This window comes from Acyrthosiphon pisum, chromosome A3, assembly GCF_005508785.2.
Source record: "Acyrthosiphon pisum isolate AL4f chromosome A3, pea_aphid_22Mar2018_4r6ur, whole genome shotgun sequence".
Taxonomy (NCBI): Eukaryota; Metazoa; Arthropoda; class Insecta; order Hemiptera; family Aphididae; genus Acyrthosiphon; species Acyrthosiphon pisum.
The window spans coordinates 38,086,767-38,100,437 of record NC_042496.1 but is presented as its reverse complement, the minus strand read 5'-3'; the positions used below and the strand labels follow the sequence as shown (position 1 = coordinate 38,100,437).

The 13,671-nt window shown below is 29.0% G+C and overlaps 2 protein-coding genes across 5 annotated transcripts in view; one reads left to right on the top strand and one right to left on the bottom strand.

The window, feature by feature from the left end:
* LOC100164472 (flocculation protein FLO11) overlaps positions 1-5,766 on the top strand; it is a 36,576-nt gene extending 30,810 nt beyond the window's left edge. The window contains exons 10-12 of the mRNA XM_001943441.5: positions 2,417-2,545; positions 3,208-3,525; positions 4,947-5,766. Coding sequence (XP_001943476.2) covers positions 2,417-2,545; positions 3,208-3,525; positions 4,947-5,000 — 501 coding nt within the window. The 3' untranslated portion in view covers positions 5,001-5,766. The remainder of the gene's footprint in view (positions 1-2,416; positions 2,546-3,207; positions 3,526-4,946) is intronic.
* A 1,086-nt stretch (positions 5,767-6,852) lies between these two features.
* LOC100573339 overlaps positions 6,853-13,671 on the bottom strand; it is a 24,756-nt gene continuing 17,937 nt past the window's right edge. For all 4 annotated transcript variants that reach the window (XM_008189681.3, XM_003247759.4, XM_008189678.3 and 1 more), the window contains exon 4: positions 6,853-7,161. In XM_008189681.3, coding sequence (XP_008187903.1) covers positions 7,022-7,161 — 140 coding nt within the window. In that variant the 3' untranslated portion in view covers positions 6,853-7,021. The remainder of the gene's footprint in view (positions 7,162-13,671) is intronic.

Below are 13,671 nucleotides of genomic sequence, written 5' to 3'. Positions count from 1 at the left end.
TACTTGTGCGTTCTGATGATAAATATTAATTCTTGCAGACTGCCACAAAAGTTCACAATCAAATGAATTAAGAATGAAAAGTATACCCAAATTGAATTATTATATTTTATTATATACATTTCCCATTACATTTTTGGGCATCAGTGCATCACAAATATATGTTAAACGTGTTTTTTTCCTGTTCACATGAAATATATTATGTATTTACTATTATGTTTTCACTATCCAAGCCTAGTGAACGATATGTCGATATACCCAGGTACATACCTGCTTAATTTCTTATAAGAACAACAGTGTTTTGTAAATATATTTTCACAGAATATAAATAAAACCTACAGAAGATAATAACCATTATAGATAGTATCTATCATCTATGTAATCGAAAACAATGTCAATACAAAATGACTCATATACGAAAGTATTAAGACGTATAAACTATATAAATGTGAAATATAACATATTAATTAACAGTTAACACAATATTAGTAGACCTATTCAATAATTCTTTATTCCTTATGTTTTTGTGTGTGAGTACAATCTACTCACCATACTATACTTTATGAGTCGAAACTCGTATAAATTAAAAACTACTATTTATGTTGTTCGTAGTAATAATGTTATTCAATTAAATTAAATTATATTATATTTTTTGTTTAATCAAATTGAAAAAACAACATTTAAACAAAAGTTAAATTGTATTCTAAAGATAACTGTAAAATACGTTTGTCAATTGTTGTTATTACTTAATAGTAATTACCTACTGTTAGAGCTAAAATTAACTTAATTCGAATCTAATTAGAATTATTGTGATTCTCGTTTTATTTTAATAAAACAAATTGTCGAGTAAGAAAATTGCGGTAAATAATGTAAATAATATTTTTTTTCATACTTTTTCAAAATGTATTCAATCACCTTTAATATTTAAATGGTTTTGAAATCATTTTTTCAGAGATAATTTGAGAAATGTATTAGGTAATAATATTAATTATAGATTATGAATATCCATGATACATCAAAATTTAAATCTTAAATTTATATTATTATTTAACACTTGTAAGTATATAATATTATATCAGTGATAAATAATTACGTAAATAATACAAGATACGTTATGATATATTGGCTCAAAAAATACTTGAATGATGATATAATTATCTAATTAGAATAATTAGATATACTCCATTTAATAAGTAACGTGATTTCTTGAATGATGGTAGGTAGTTAAAAATTTATATTTAGTTTAGTTTTTTATTACTTAAAATTACCATGGTAAAATGTCTAATCATTGTCGAGATAATTAGAAAAGCGTTCAAACAGGGTCTGTTATAATAATTAATTAGTTATGTAGCATCACTATATTATTTGGTCTTGGGCAATAAATTATTTTATCTGTTTTCTAAGGATTTTTTTTTCAAATTTTATCTGTGACCTGTGATTATTTAACAACACAAAGTGGATACGAGCAATTCTAGTCAACAGCCGCAATGTCTTAATGTAATAAATACTTTAATTATATTTTATTGTATTATATTATTATGCAACAAATATGGGTATTATAGTAATAATTTATATATTAAATTAAATTATTTACATTTTAAATCGAAAGTAAATAGTTTGACATATCATGATTTATTTTCAAGGTTATTGTTAATACTGCTAGAAAATCCCAGTATTTAAATTTTAAGTAGAGTATTTTCATGATTTTTTCGTCATGCACAAATGTACAATTATGTATGTCTATAATCTATGTTATTATATTATCTATAAATACATTGTCTAACAGCTACATTATGATTAGGTATACTATTTATACTTACAAAAATGATTATAATTTATAAAATAAACTTTTACATTATATCTATGTATTGATTAGGTAATTAGTATTTTTTATTGTATATAATTATAGCTAAGCGTTAAATATTTTTAATATAAATTATGATGTGCCTTTGGTTTAAATTTAACGGAGATAATATAAAAATATTATTATTTTAATTTTGTGATATATTTTTATAACATACCTATTACATTGTTCATGATTCTTTATAGTTGTTCTTTTAATGCCCTTATTATTTGTATTTCTTTGTTAATTGTGTTGTGCGGGTAGCGGTTGTATATGAAGCATTTATTTTCGATTTTTTTCTGTAGAAATTATATGTAAATACATGATGTACCCTCATTTATGGGCTTACAAAACAATGTCTAATTCTAAACTCGAAGTAAATTAATCAATACTATAGTTTGAATACAAGATTATACGATATATACGATAGTAATAGATAAATAGATACTTATGACTAGTGATTGTTAAGAATATAATTTTAACCATTTTATTAAATATAATACGCTTTTTACTGTTTGCATTATACCTATATTATAACATTATGTTTTAATATAAAATTATTTTATATTTATATAGGAAAGATGTGCTGACTATTTACCGCCTTCCGAAGTCTTGGATTGTCACCGGTTGTTTGGTGACTATCAAATAACATTGAAGAAACGCGAAGTAAAGGAGAAATTTATCATCTCCAATTTGCAGTTGAAGGTATACCTATAAGACTTAATTATAATAATTCTATAACAGGCATACTTGTTAATCGTACATCGTAAGACATTTAACTACGGGACTATAGGGTGGATAAAAAGAAAGGAGAAGCTGGGGCTATTAGATATTTTTCAAATATTCTTTCTCGTTTATTAGTTATAAGTTATAACTCTTAAAAATTGGTGAGTCCTACTTTTGTCTCTATAAGAATAATACGAAAGTACATCAGTACCTATGTGGCTATGTACAATAGTTTATAGGTAGGTTTATAGGTATATGTAAATAATATTATGTTAATCACTCTATAAAACTGCAGCGAGTATTTTGTATGGTTATTACGTATAATATAGACGCATATATCTTGCGTCTAGCACTAGTCTCTACCATTTTTTTTTTCGTACCTAGATCCGCTTGTGCACGAATATAATTTAAATAGTATAATAAAGTACAATATAATTTACAATATAATATATAGCGGTATAATAAACGCGGATACTCTGGTCCAGAATTGTATGATAATAATATGCAGTTGTTGGAGATAGGTATCTAATATTAATTTCGACGATTACAATACTCCGCGGTCGACTGCCTCAGTTAGGTTTACGCGCTATAACAGTATAACAAACCTAATTTAATGTTTTTTTTTTCTTGCTCATCGGCAGAACCTGGAGACGAACCTTTGGCGGGACGTGACGCACCTGTGGTACGGTGGTTGGCCGGTGCAAGGTGTGCCATCCGACCCAGGCGCAATGTTGGCGTTCGTCATGGAGGCCAGATCGCACATGAAGACCAACAGCGGCCCTCACGTGGTGCACTGCAGCCCCGGTACCGGTCGGACGGGTACGGTTATCGCATGCGACATGGCCATCAGAGATTTTGAACTTACGCGGACCGTCGACGTCCCGAAAACGGTGTACGCGGTCCGGCGGTGCAGGGCCGGAGCGGTCCAGACCAGAGACCAGTACGCTCTCATATACAAGGTATACCGTATACCCTATATACCCTTTAATGGTATCACTTAAAATTATTAAAAACTATTTATTTGATTTACGTTTATATGATGACGTTGAACCACACCGTGGGTGGTTCTCATTACCCACCTAACGTGCCCCTCAAACTGCAGCACACCAAATATCAATACATTACTTAATAAACTCATACTATATTATGTATACCGGTGTGTATCAGGTTGTCTCACCGTAATAATTATTGTCCTCGTGTAGTTTATTGTTACTGTCACATAAATTAGATATCTTAGATTCTTATCAAAATACAAAAACAACGATTAGGTATCTAAATTTTTTTTTTGTCGAGGTAAACGATAAAAAAACCATTATAAAATATATGTGTGTGTGTGTGTGTCATCCGTATGCTACGATATTATAAACGCTCGGATTTCGGTGTTTGAACGTTCAGTCAGTCGGTAGTGCTCAGTGACGCACCCGAAAAATATTTTAAATTCCATGTATGATTTTAATCGAATATTATCGGTAGAACGGTAGATACTTTATACGTCTTGTATAAAGTATATATATATATATACAAAGAAATTTCGAGTGATAAATATATTTTAGTTTCAGTACAATATTACTCCTACGTTTCCTACCTGAGTAAACTTTTTTCCCAGTTTATGGATTTCACATCATTTTTCTAAAACGTGTGTGTAGTATACCTTTATGGATATCGAGAATCGTTTTTACCCGTGTTTGTTCTTAATTTTTGATTTATTAATGCATTCAATTCATACGAAACCTGCACTGTCCTGTGCCAACGATAGGTGGTTGAACCGAGACGAGTCTCCTGTATACCCGAATTCTTTTTTCGCCAGTCATAATATTATTTTATTCTATATTATTGTATTGCAATAGAAACGTGTATAATATTATTTTTAACGAGTGCTTACTTCCACCAATGTTGATCCAATCACAGTTATATGGTACCTCAACACTTAACAACCGCTAAAATTATTTTTGTACAATTGTACGTCATGTAATATAACATTATAACAATAATACTATATCCGTCAATAATGACGTGTAGTATTGTGTGTATAATGTGCACATTAACGTAAAACATAATGCGAATGGCATTGACAGACGATTTCAATGAGTCCGAAAATCCCACGGTTTATATTGAAATCGCGCTTTTTATTGTGTAAATAATTCAAACACACTTATTAATTCACAATATATTCAAAATAAAAACGAAAAATTTGATATTTTCTATAATGTTTGTTTTGATCTATGAATTATTATATTATTGTTAATACGTTTTTTAATTTATAGTATCACATTATAATAAATTATTTAGTTTATTCAATTTTTTTAAATTTTAATTCTTTAGTTAGATTAATAATATTATTGTACCATAATCTAATCGAACATTTTATTAACGATTTCAGGTGGTGAATCTGTATGCAAGTAAACTCTCAGGAGGTGTATTGGATTCATTTTAAAGACATCTTACTCATCTTTTATTTTTATATTTATATATAATATATATTTTATTATATAGTTAGTTATTACTTATTACATAGGTAATTGATAATTTTATTATATCTTTTATTACTATTTGTTAATATTATAATAGGATGGTGACTCTCTTTTGTACTATATAAAACTCTTATATTTTATAAGTTCGTGTTTAGGATCCGAACAAAATTATTATAAGTCAGGACGATCAATAATCTCCGAGTTCAATCAGCGTTTCTGTGATAAGCAAATTATAATTCGTGATCATTCGTGCTAAACGATCATCATTGATATATATTTAAGATCTTTTGAAAAAGACGGTTAAATAATAATTAACAATTAAACTCTTTGTCCCTTTTATTTTTATTACTATTACGTATATAATATTAATTATGTGAATAGACGAATTTGTTATTATTACGATTCAATTTTAAGAAAATTCGTGGGAAAATTTCTCGATGAAATCTTTAAGTGGATCGTATGTAAATCTTTGACTTAAATTTTTTTTTCTTTTTGTACAACCCGATGGTTTATTTCCTCCGTTGAACCCATACATCGCTATAGTAGATTCTGTGGATTTATTGTTGTAACAACCATTTAACAAGTATTTCAAGATATATAATATTTATAATATGTTTACTAAGTTTGTTTACGATTCGTGTAAAACAATAATGAAAGTTCCTCTTTACGTATTTACTTTCGCATTGTCGGTATTAATACAGATAACTATAATATTACCTACCTATTGTATATATAAAAATAAGTTCAATTTACGCTTAATTATTATACACATACGTAATATTAATAATGATTATATATATATAAATATATTTTTTTTTATATATTATACTTAAATATATTATTTATATGTTTAAAAAATACTTGTTCTTACATTGTAGTTAGTTTTGTAAATAACAGGTAACGTTGTGACATAACATAATATTATTATGGCCTTGTGACGGTGTCATCGGGGACCTGCGGTCTCAAATTTTTTCTTTCGATCTGATGGCGGGTCGCTGGAGACTGAGCTAAAAGTATTTCCGGTTCAACAACCACCAATAATTATTATGTACACCTAGCTTAGTTTTTATTTCAATGCTATACTGACAGGGCTGCTGTCAATACGTTTATCGTTTATTTTCCATAACGATTCGTCCATGTGTAGCCAACGTGTTGCTGCACTGTATCATGGTAGACATAATATAATCTTTCTCTCTTCCCCCCTCCTTTTTCTCTATTTCTAACTATATATTATACCTGATAAAATAGTCAAAAAAATCAATCTACACTTAAAGTGTCAAAAATAAACATTTAATAATAATAAGATGTGGATAGAACATTATCCTCTCATCGCACGAAATATTTACATTAATAATAATAATAAAAACGGTGTTTATTGTTGTTTTTTTTCATGACTAATTTGTCAGTGGTGCTTGTAGGAAATGTACCTACAGACAATGTGAGTGAGATTCGTGCGTATACCGTGTACCACGTATGAGGTTTATTAGTTATTACCATTGATTGTACAATCGTTGCGAATTTTGCTATTTTGACGTTTTACAAAAATTAAAACCATTCGTTCACTGCAGTGCCCAAATATTGTATAATTATTGTATCATGTGTTATAATACGTACTCCTAGCTACTGTATAATATTGAATAAAATGTATTAAATAAATACCTTCGTTGTATAGGTGTGTGCGTTGACGTATAGGAAATTATTATAATGTAATAATATATCATTTATATCATATTGTTTTTATTACAATTTTGTATACGAATATATTATGTGATGAGATGTTTAGAAAAAAAAAACGTTTTATTAAAACCAATGAAATAACTAAAAAATAAAACCAAACGATAAAATACGAGTTTTGACATCGTGTTTATAATTTACAATGAAACTATTTTGGGGGTAATAATAATAATAATAATAATAATAATAATAATAATAATAGCCGACAATGGCCGTTACAGAAATAAGAAGCGCGCGCGCTGAAGGCTCTTTATTTATCGTCGAAACGCGTCCTTTTACTGATACCGAATCGCATGAAATTTGTGTTGTCCATTCCGGTGTCCGCGTTCTTCCGGCGGTTCATCAGCACAGTCAGTAGTTCGGCTGCGGTCGGTTTCCACACTGGTTCGACTACAAATACACATAAATACGATTAAAGTCCGTGTCGATTATGATTAGGGTTGTGAATAATTTGTTGAAAAATACATTTTTTTTTAGCAACAAGAATATTTATGTAATATGAAGTTCTTCTAGAATAAGTCACAAAGTCAAAATATTATGATATATGAAGTTAATTTTGAAAATTCTATTTTGCATTTTGTGCATATTTTAATTTTTTGATTTTTCAAGAATAATTTTTTTTTTTATTATGTTTCATGGCATTTTTAACAATTTAGCCTTTATTTTTCACAAACTGTGTTGCTATTTTTTTTTTATACAATTTTTAAAACCTATCCAAATAAATTAAACGCACATATATTGTATATATATATTAAGTTTATGAGATGCTAACTAAGCTAAGTGTCCCTAATGGGTGGCATCTTATTCAAGAAATCGATGTTTTTTTAACCATTATCCTTTACCTATGCTTACTGTACAAAATACTTGTGCAGATTGTGTATGTGCGTTTGGGAAATATAAAAAAAAAAAGTTTATGAGAAGAGCAATGGAGGTATTAGTTTAACAATAATGTGTGTTATTTCCCTTGCCGTTTTAGGATAAGTTTAAGGGTTGGGGTCAAATGTATTTTATATAGTGACCTTATAATCCTCACTGATTCATCGGTTTAAAATTGCTGGGAACCTGACCCATGTGGAAAACGTACCTTCGTGTACTCTCCGTAAAATACACATTCTTAGAAGGTTTCAACTACCAATACCCTCGTTAAAAATCTAACGTTAACACGTTCATGGTGTACTGAACCTCTGTACCTCAAGGAACTGTCTTAGGACCACTGTTATTTTTAATTTATATTAATGGATTATTAAATCTGAATATTAGAGGTAAGATAATATGTTTTGCTGATGACACCCTAGTATTAATTAAAGAAAAATTAGATGAACTATTATTTAATTTAGGTAATACATCAATTAAACTAATAAAGGCATAGTTTGACAATAACGGAATGGCAGTAATAAATTTAAATAAATCTAATTTTATAAAGTTTAATATTTATAACAATAAAATAAATACTATTAAAAATTGTAAAATATTTTTCCATTAGAATAACTGTAAACAAATATTGGATTGTGATTGTGATGAAATAAAAGAACTATCAAGTATAAAATACCTAGGATTGATCTATGACAATAATTTAAATTGGAAATACCATATTGAGTACTTAACTAAACTAGTACGAGCATTTTTTAATATTTTTAAAACACTCAGACTATACTTTGATACTAAAGTTTTAAGAATAGTTTATTATTCATTAGTAAATTCAGTCATTTCTTATGGTATAAGTATATGGGGTGGTACCTTCAAAACTAATCTTACTTTATTAAACACCGCTGTAAATTCTTTAATGAAATATATCTTAAAAAAACCATATATAACTCCAACTAACGTGATATACACAATATTTAATGTTAATAATATCGAAAAACCGCATATACATCATTTACTTTTATTACTATACAAATATAAGCATCTTATTAGAAAACCAACACATAATATTGGTACCAGATTAAAAGAAAAGACTAATGTTAATACTCCTATATGTAAGAAACATTTTAGTATGATGTCACCTTTAAATACTGGTATTAATTTACTCCGTAGTAAAAATATTAATATCGGCTCATTCCAAGCTTTTATTAAATTTAAAATGTACATTAAAAGTTTAGATTAACTAGTTTAAAATGTTAGTTCATAATATTTACTTAACCTGTTATTCATTGTATCTATTTTATTATTACATTCTATTATTACAAAGACTCACCCAACCTAATACAAGTTTATATTAATTATAGGTTGGGTCAGAAAAAATATTATATTTAATATTTAAATTGTATCTTGTGTTTCTGAAATAAAGTTATTATTATTATTATTATTATTATTATTATTATTGAAACAAATAATATTTATATTTATATTTTATATTTTAAAATGTTGATTTTAGTTAATTTTAGATTCTGAGCGGAGCGAGGGAGTTAGTGGTCTTACTGTTTTTTTTTTTTTTTAAATGCAATTTTAAAGGTTTTTAGTGCATTCAATTTTATCATTTATTATAGTGATAGATATGTATAATATGAAAATATATCATTGTCCAAAATCGCATTCATATATAAATGTCACGCATTCACATCGATATTCGAACAGACCAATTAGGCGTGCGTCCGTGTGTGATGAGTATTATCATTGATTATATTATGTTACTTAGTAATATATTATAATCAATACCCAATGGTATTAATGTATTATACTTATTATACGACTGTAAAATATCCTACGCATTGTTAATTTATTTTTAATTGTGCTTGAATAATGGAACTATTTCGTGCGGTGTTCGTTCCCGTTCAAATGACAGTTAAATTCTATCTTTTTTTATTGTAGAAAAAAAAATTGAATTTTTGTTTGAACTTTATATATTAATTTGTTGAAAACCTACACAAAACGTGAGAGCTTTCATGAGTAACTTATATAATATTATTCTGTTCCTAATATAGTTGCTCCTAGCATTTCGATTTAAAAATGTAGACGAATAAAAGCGTCAAAGAAATAAGTAAGATTACCTACTAAAATTATTAAAAAAAATAAATCATAAAACAAAATTCAAGACATTAACTACAATGACAAAAAATATAATGCTTAGTTATGACAAATAAATTGTGCTTTCAATTTTTTTTCCTATAAACTTACTTAGTTGGTTTTTTAAATGGAATAGTAGAACATCTATAGCATGAATTATGAAAATATTATTCGATTGTATTTTAATATTTACAACAGTTCGTAATGTTCACATACATTTACGACTCGTACTATAATTATTTTTATAATATGCTTGATTTTAGTACCTTTCAATTTTATGCGGGATATGGCTCGAAACAATTATTGTCATAATCATGCATAATATGTAGGTATATATGTATATAGATAAGTACACATCGTTTATTGTAACATAGGTATATAACAAAACATACTATAATATGACTGTTTATTTAGATCCGATGAGATCTGTTGACATGCGAAAACAGCCATAAATCGCTCAATATAATATGCAAATCGTAATATATAATACCTATTTAATTTTAATATGAGTAATGTGACTATATCACAGTATATTTTAACTACAGTGTTGATATTATTTTTATTCGATTTATACATATTATCATATAGCCATATAGGTACTATTTATTACTTGAAATATTATTTTATATTTACCAATTTTTGATAACGAATATCGTGCGTTGGTAACGATTTGATTATTATTCGAACGAGGATTTGTAATTCGCAAATAAATATTTTTTCGGGTGGTTAATTTCCAAATAATAAACAGACCGATTACAATAAATGATCGGTTCAACAGTGTATTAATACTACTCTATGATATTGTGATTTTTATTTATTATCATTAACGATACTATGATATTATAATACAAACTGAATAACAACGCGTTTTTGGAAATAATAATATCATAATCCTGGGCTCAACGAACCTTTGAAACGAATAATTATATATTTTTGTGATCGTTAGGTGTAGGCACTTCAAGTGGGCTTTTCTATCGTTGTAAATAATATTATAATAAAAAAAAAATCTCATTTTGGGTTGTTATGTTGGTCGGCGAGGCTGGGTTATGTTTCTTACTTCCGTCCGTCGCGGTCGTGTACAATTGAAAATACTCGTCACATGTATAATGTATAATACTATGTACTTATGAAGAAGAAACAAAACTACCGTTCGTGTGGAAAAAACGCTGTTTTTTGGACACAAATGCGCAAGCACGTCATATCAACGGTATAACGAATCTCGGGCGGCCACGAGGGACCTTCTCGTGGACATGGTGTGAAAAGTAGTGTCATTATATTAATAAAGGAGGACCACAAGAATATAACACTGCACGAGCGAAAAATAGAGTCGTGCGGTTTTTTTAGGAATTATTTTATTTTATTTTTTATCGTGTATGTTTTATAACACAATGGATAATATTTTGTAAACAATTATTTTTCAATAAGTGTGAATGATGAATATTATAATATTAAGTGATGACCCTAAATAATCATGAATCATTATGCAGTGTTGGCTATAGAGTGAATGATATTATATATTATCGCTTATTCACGACACCATAATATTTTGCGTTTAAAACAGATCACCCTAGATGCCTACAACAAATGGATATGGTAGAATATATTATTAAAGGATTACGGTGTAGTTGGATGGGTCAAAGTTTAAGCGTTCGTAAAAAGTGTTGACGACGCTTTGAAGCGAAGTCATTATTATGGAATGTATTATTCGAAACCCAGAAAGGTGCTTTGGTTATTTTATGGCACCATATGAATAGGAATGTTTGAATTATGTTTGAGGGCTTGGCTCGAGATTTGTATACCATATGGCCATATTTACATACAAGAGAATTTTATTATTCTACGACTATTTGAATAACACGATTAACAGGAAATCTATTTGGTCTGAAAAGATGAAAATAATTGTACAATAGCAATAGGACGTTTACAATATTATAATGGTCCACTAACGAATTTTCGATGAAATTGTATGTACTTAAACGAAAAGTAATGACTTGTTATTTTGGTGTACCAAATTAAAAAAATCTAAAATCTAAATGTAAAATTGTAAAAAGGTGCAGACATCTACAATGTTCATATATGTATTAGGTTTATCACTTTTGAAATTTTGACGTGTGTATTTCATTTTTACTTAGGTATACCTATATAATGACGTCTTATAAATGCATATTATTTTGTATCTAACCTCTATTTTTTTAATCCCTAGACCCTTCTACCTGTCTCACATTGAATGACCATACACACCTAGTATTATATTATCGTCTACAAATTACAAACGTCATTGACATGTCAAACATATTGACAGTCATTAAACACCATATTATTAGATTTGTATATAGAGCACGCTAATGCTGAAGCACTTACAACCGCTCAGCGATTATAGGAGTTTCAACGAGAGCAGTGTCAACGTATGTAAAGTTGACCGCCCACATAGTACAAAACACTTCGAACCACACAAACAATAATTTTCAAGTGATTTAAAAGAATTTGCGTATGTACTTACACAGTTTTTGTATTTTTGTATACCTGGTATGGCCATCATTATGTAGTCCACCCAAGATATATCCTAAATAGTCGAAATCGATACCACGCAATAATATAACAATATATTTATAAATTGAATAGGTCAATAATAAAAATATACAATTTGCTGAAATTCTATTGCTCATATTTGAGGGCTTGAGTATAATATTATAAAAGCACATAATATACATATTTCAATATATTATTATTGTCAAAAATAATTGCTCACAAAGACAAGAGTTGTGGGTGGACTCCCGCAACAGACTCTCCGACGGCTTATGAAGTCATTATTAAATGAGGAAATCGTAAATATCTGTTTTCATGTAATTGCACACGAATCACATTTTTTAACGATTTTTATTTTCAATGAATGTTTTATACCATAATATATAGTTATATTATATTCATATGGGTTGCCAACAATATGACTTTTTTAAATTTGTTTCAATGCTATAAATAAGTAAATGGGTCATGTCTTAGACCACACTGAACCACAACTGTCGGTGACACCACTCGCGAGCTCTTGAAATAATTGTGAAATTCAGAAATCGATTTCAAACAATGTATACATCGTATACAAAATCGAAATAAAGATAAAAATATGCGGCACGGCTTGGTGCGGAAAACAAGCAGGAAACCGGGCCTCGCTGAAGGAACAAGCGGCGCGTGGTCTATGGATCGCTTAAGCTATATTATGCGCGTGTTGTCGTTACATCACAATCTGCCAAGGACCGTCGCTTATGGGACGCGTCGCGGTCATCATTGAATTTAAAGTTTATTTTGCGTGTCATTGAATTTTCGCCAAGTCGAGTAAATCTATACAAATATGGTTAGAGGAAAGACGCGGACGCATTCGTAAAGTTGTAGCCGAAAAATGTATCGGTGCGGTTCTAAACCCACGCGTAGTGGTTTGATCGTGGTAACCGTTCGACCAATCATAATACTGTTTACGGTAAACGTGACTTAATTATTACACTGTACACTGTATCGTGTCGTCCATAAAATTGTGTATTTTTTTTTTTTATCACGTTCTTGTCGAGGGGGATTCACACGACATGACGAGGTATGAATCCCCCTAAAGGACCAGTTGTACAATTTCCGATTAAAGTTAACCGGAGTTTAACCGTCCGAATTTGCCCGGTTAAATATCTGTTATCAGTTGATTAAGCGTAATCGAAGTTTAGCTGTAGACGGTACAACAGGCCCTTAGAATGGTATATCTATTATAGGTTAACGAATGTAACCGAGTATCATGTAACCTTATCATATATGAGCATGGCTATTAAGGCGGGTTCACAACTACCCGTGTCGTGTCGTGTCGTGTGAAAAAGTTGTGAATTCAATTCGTTCTTCGGGGATGTTCCGAATCAGGAC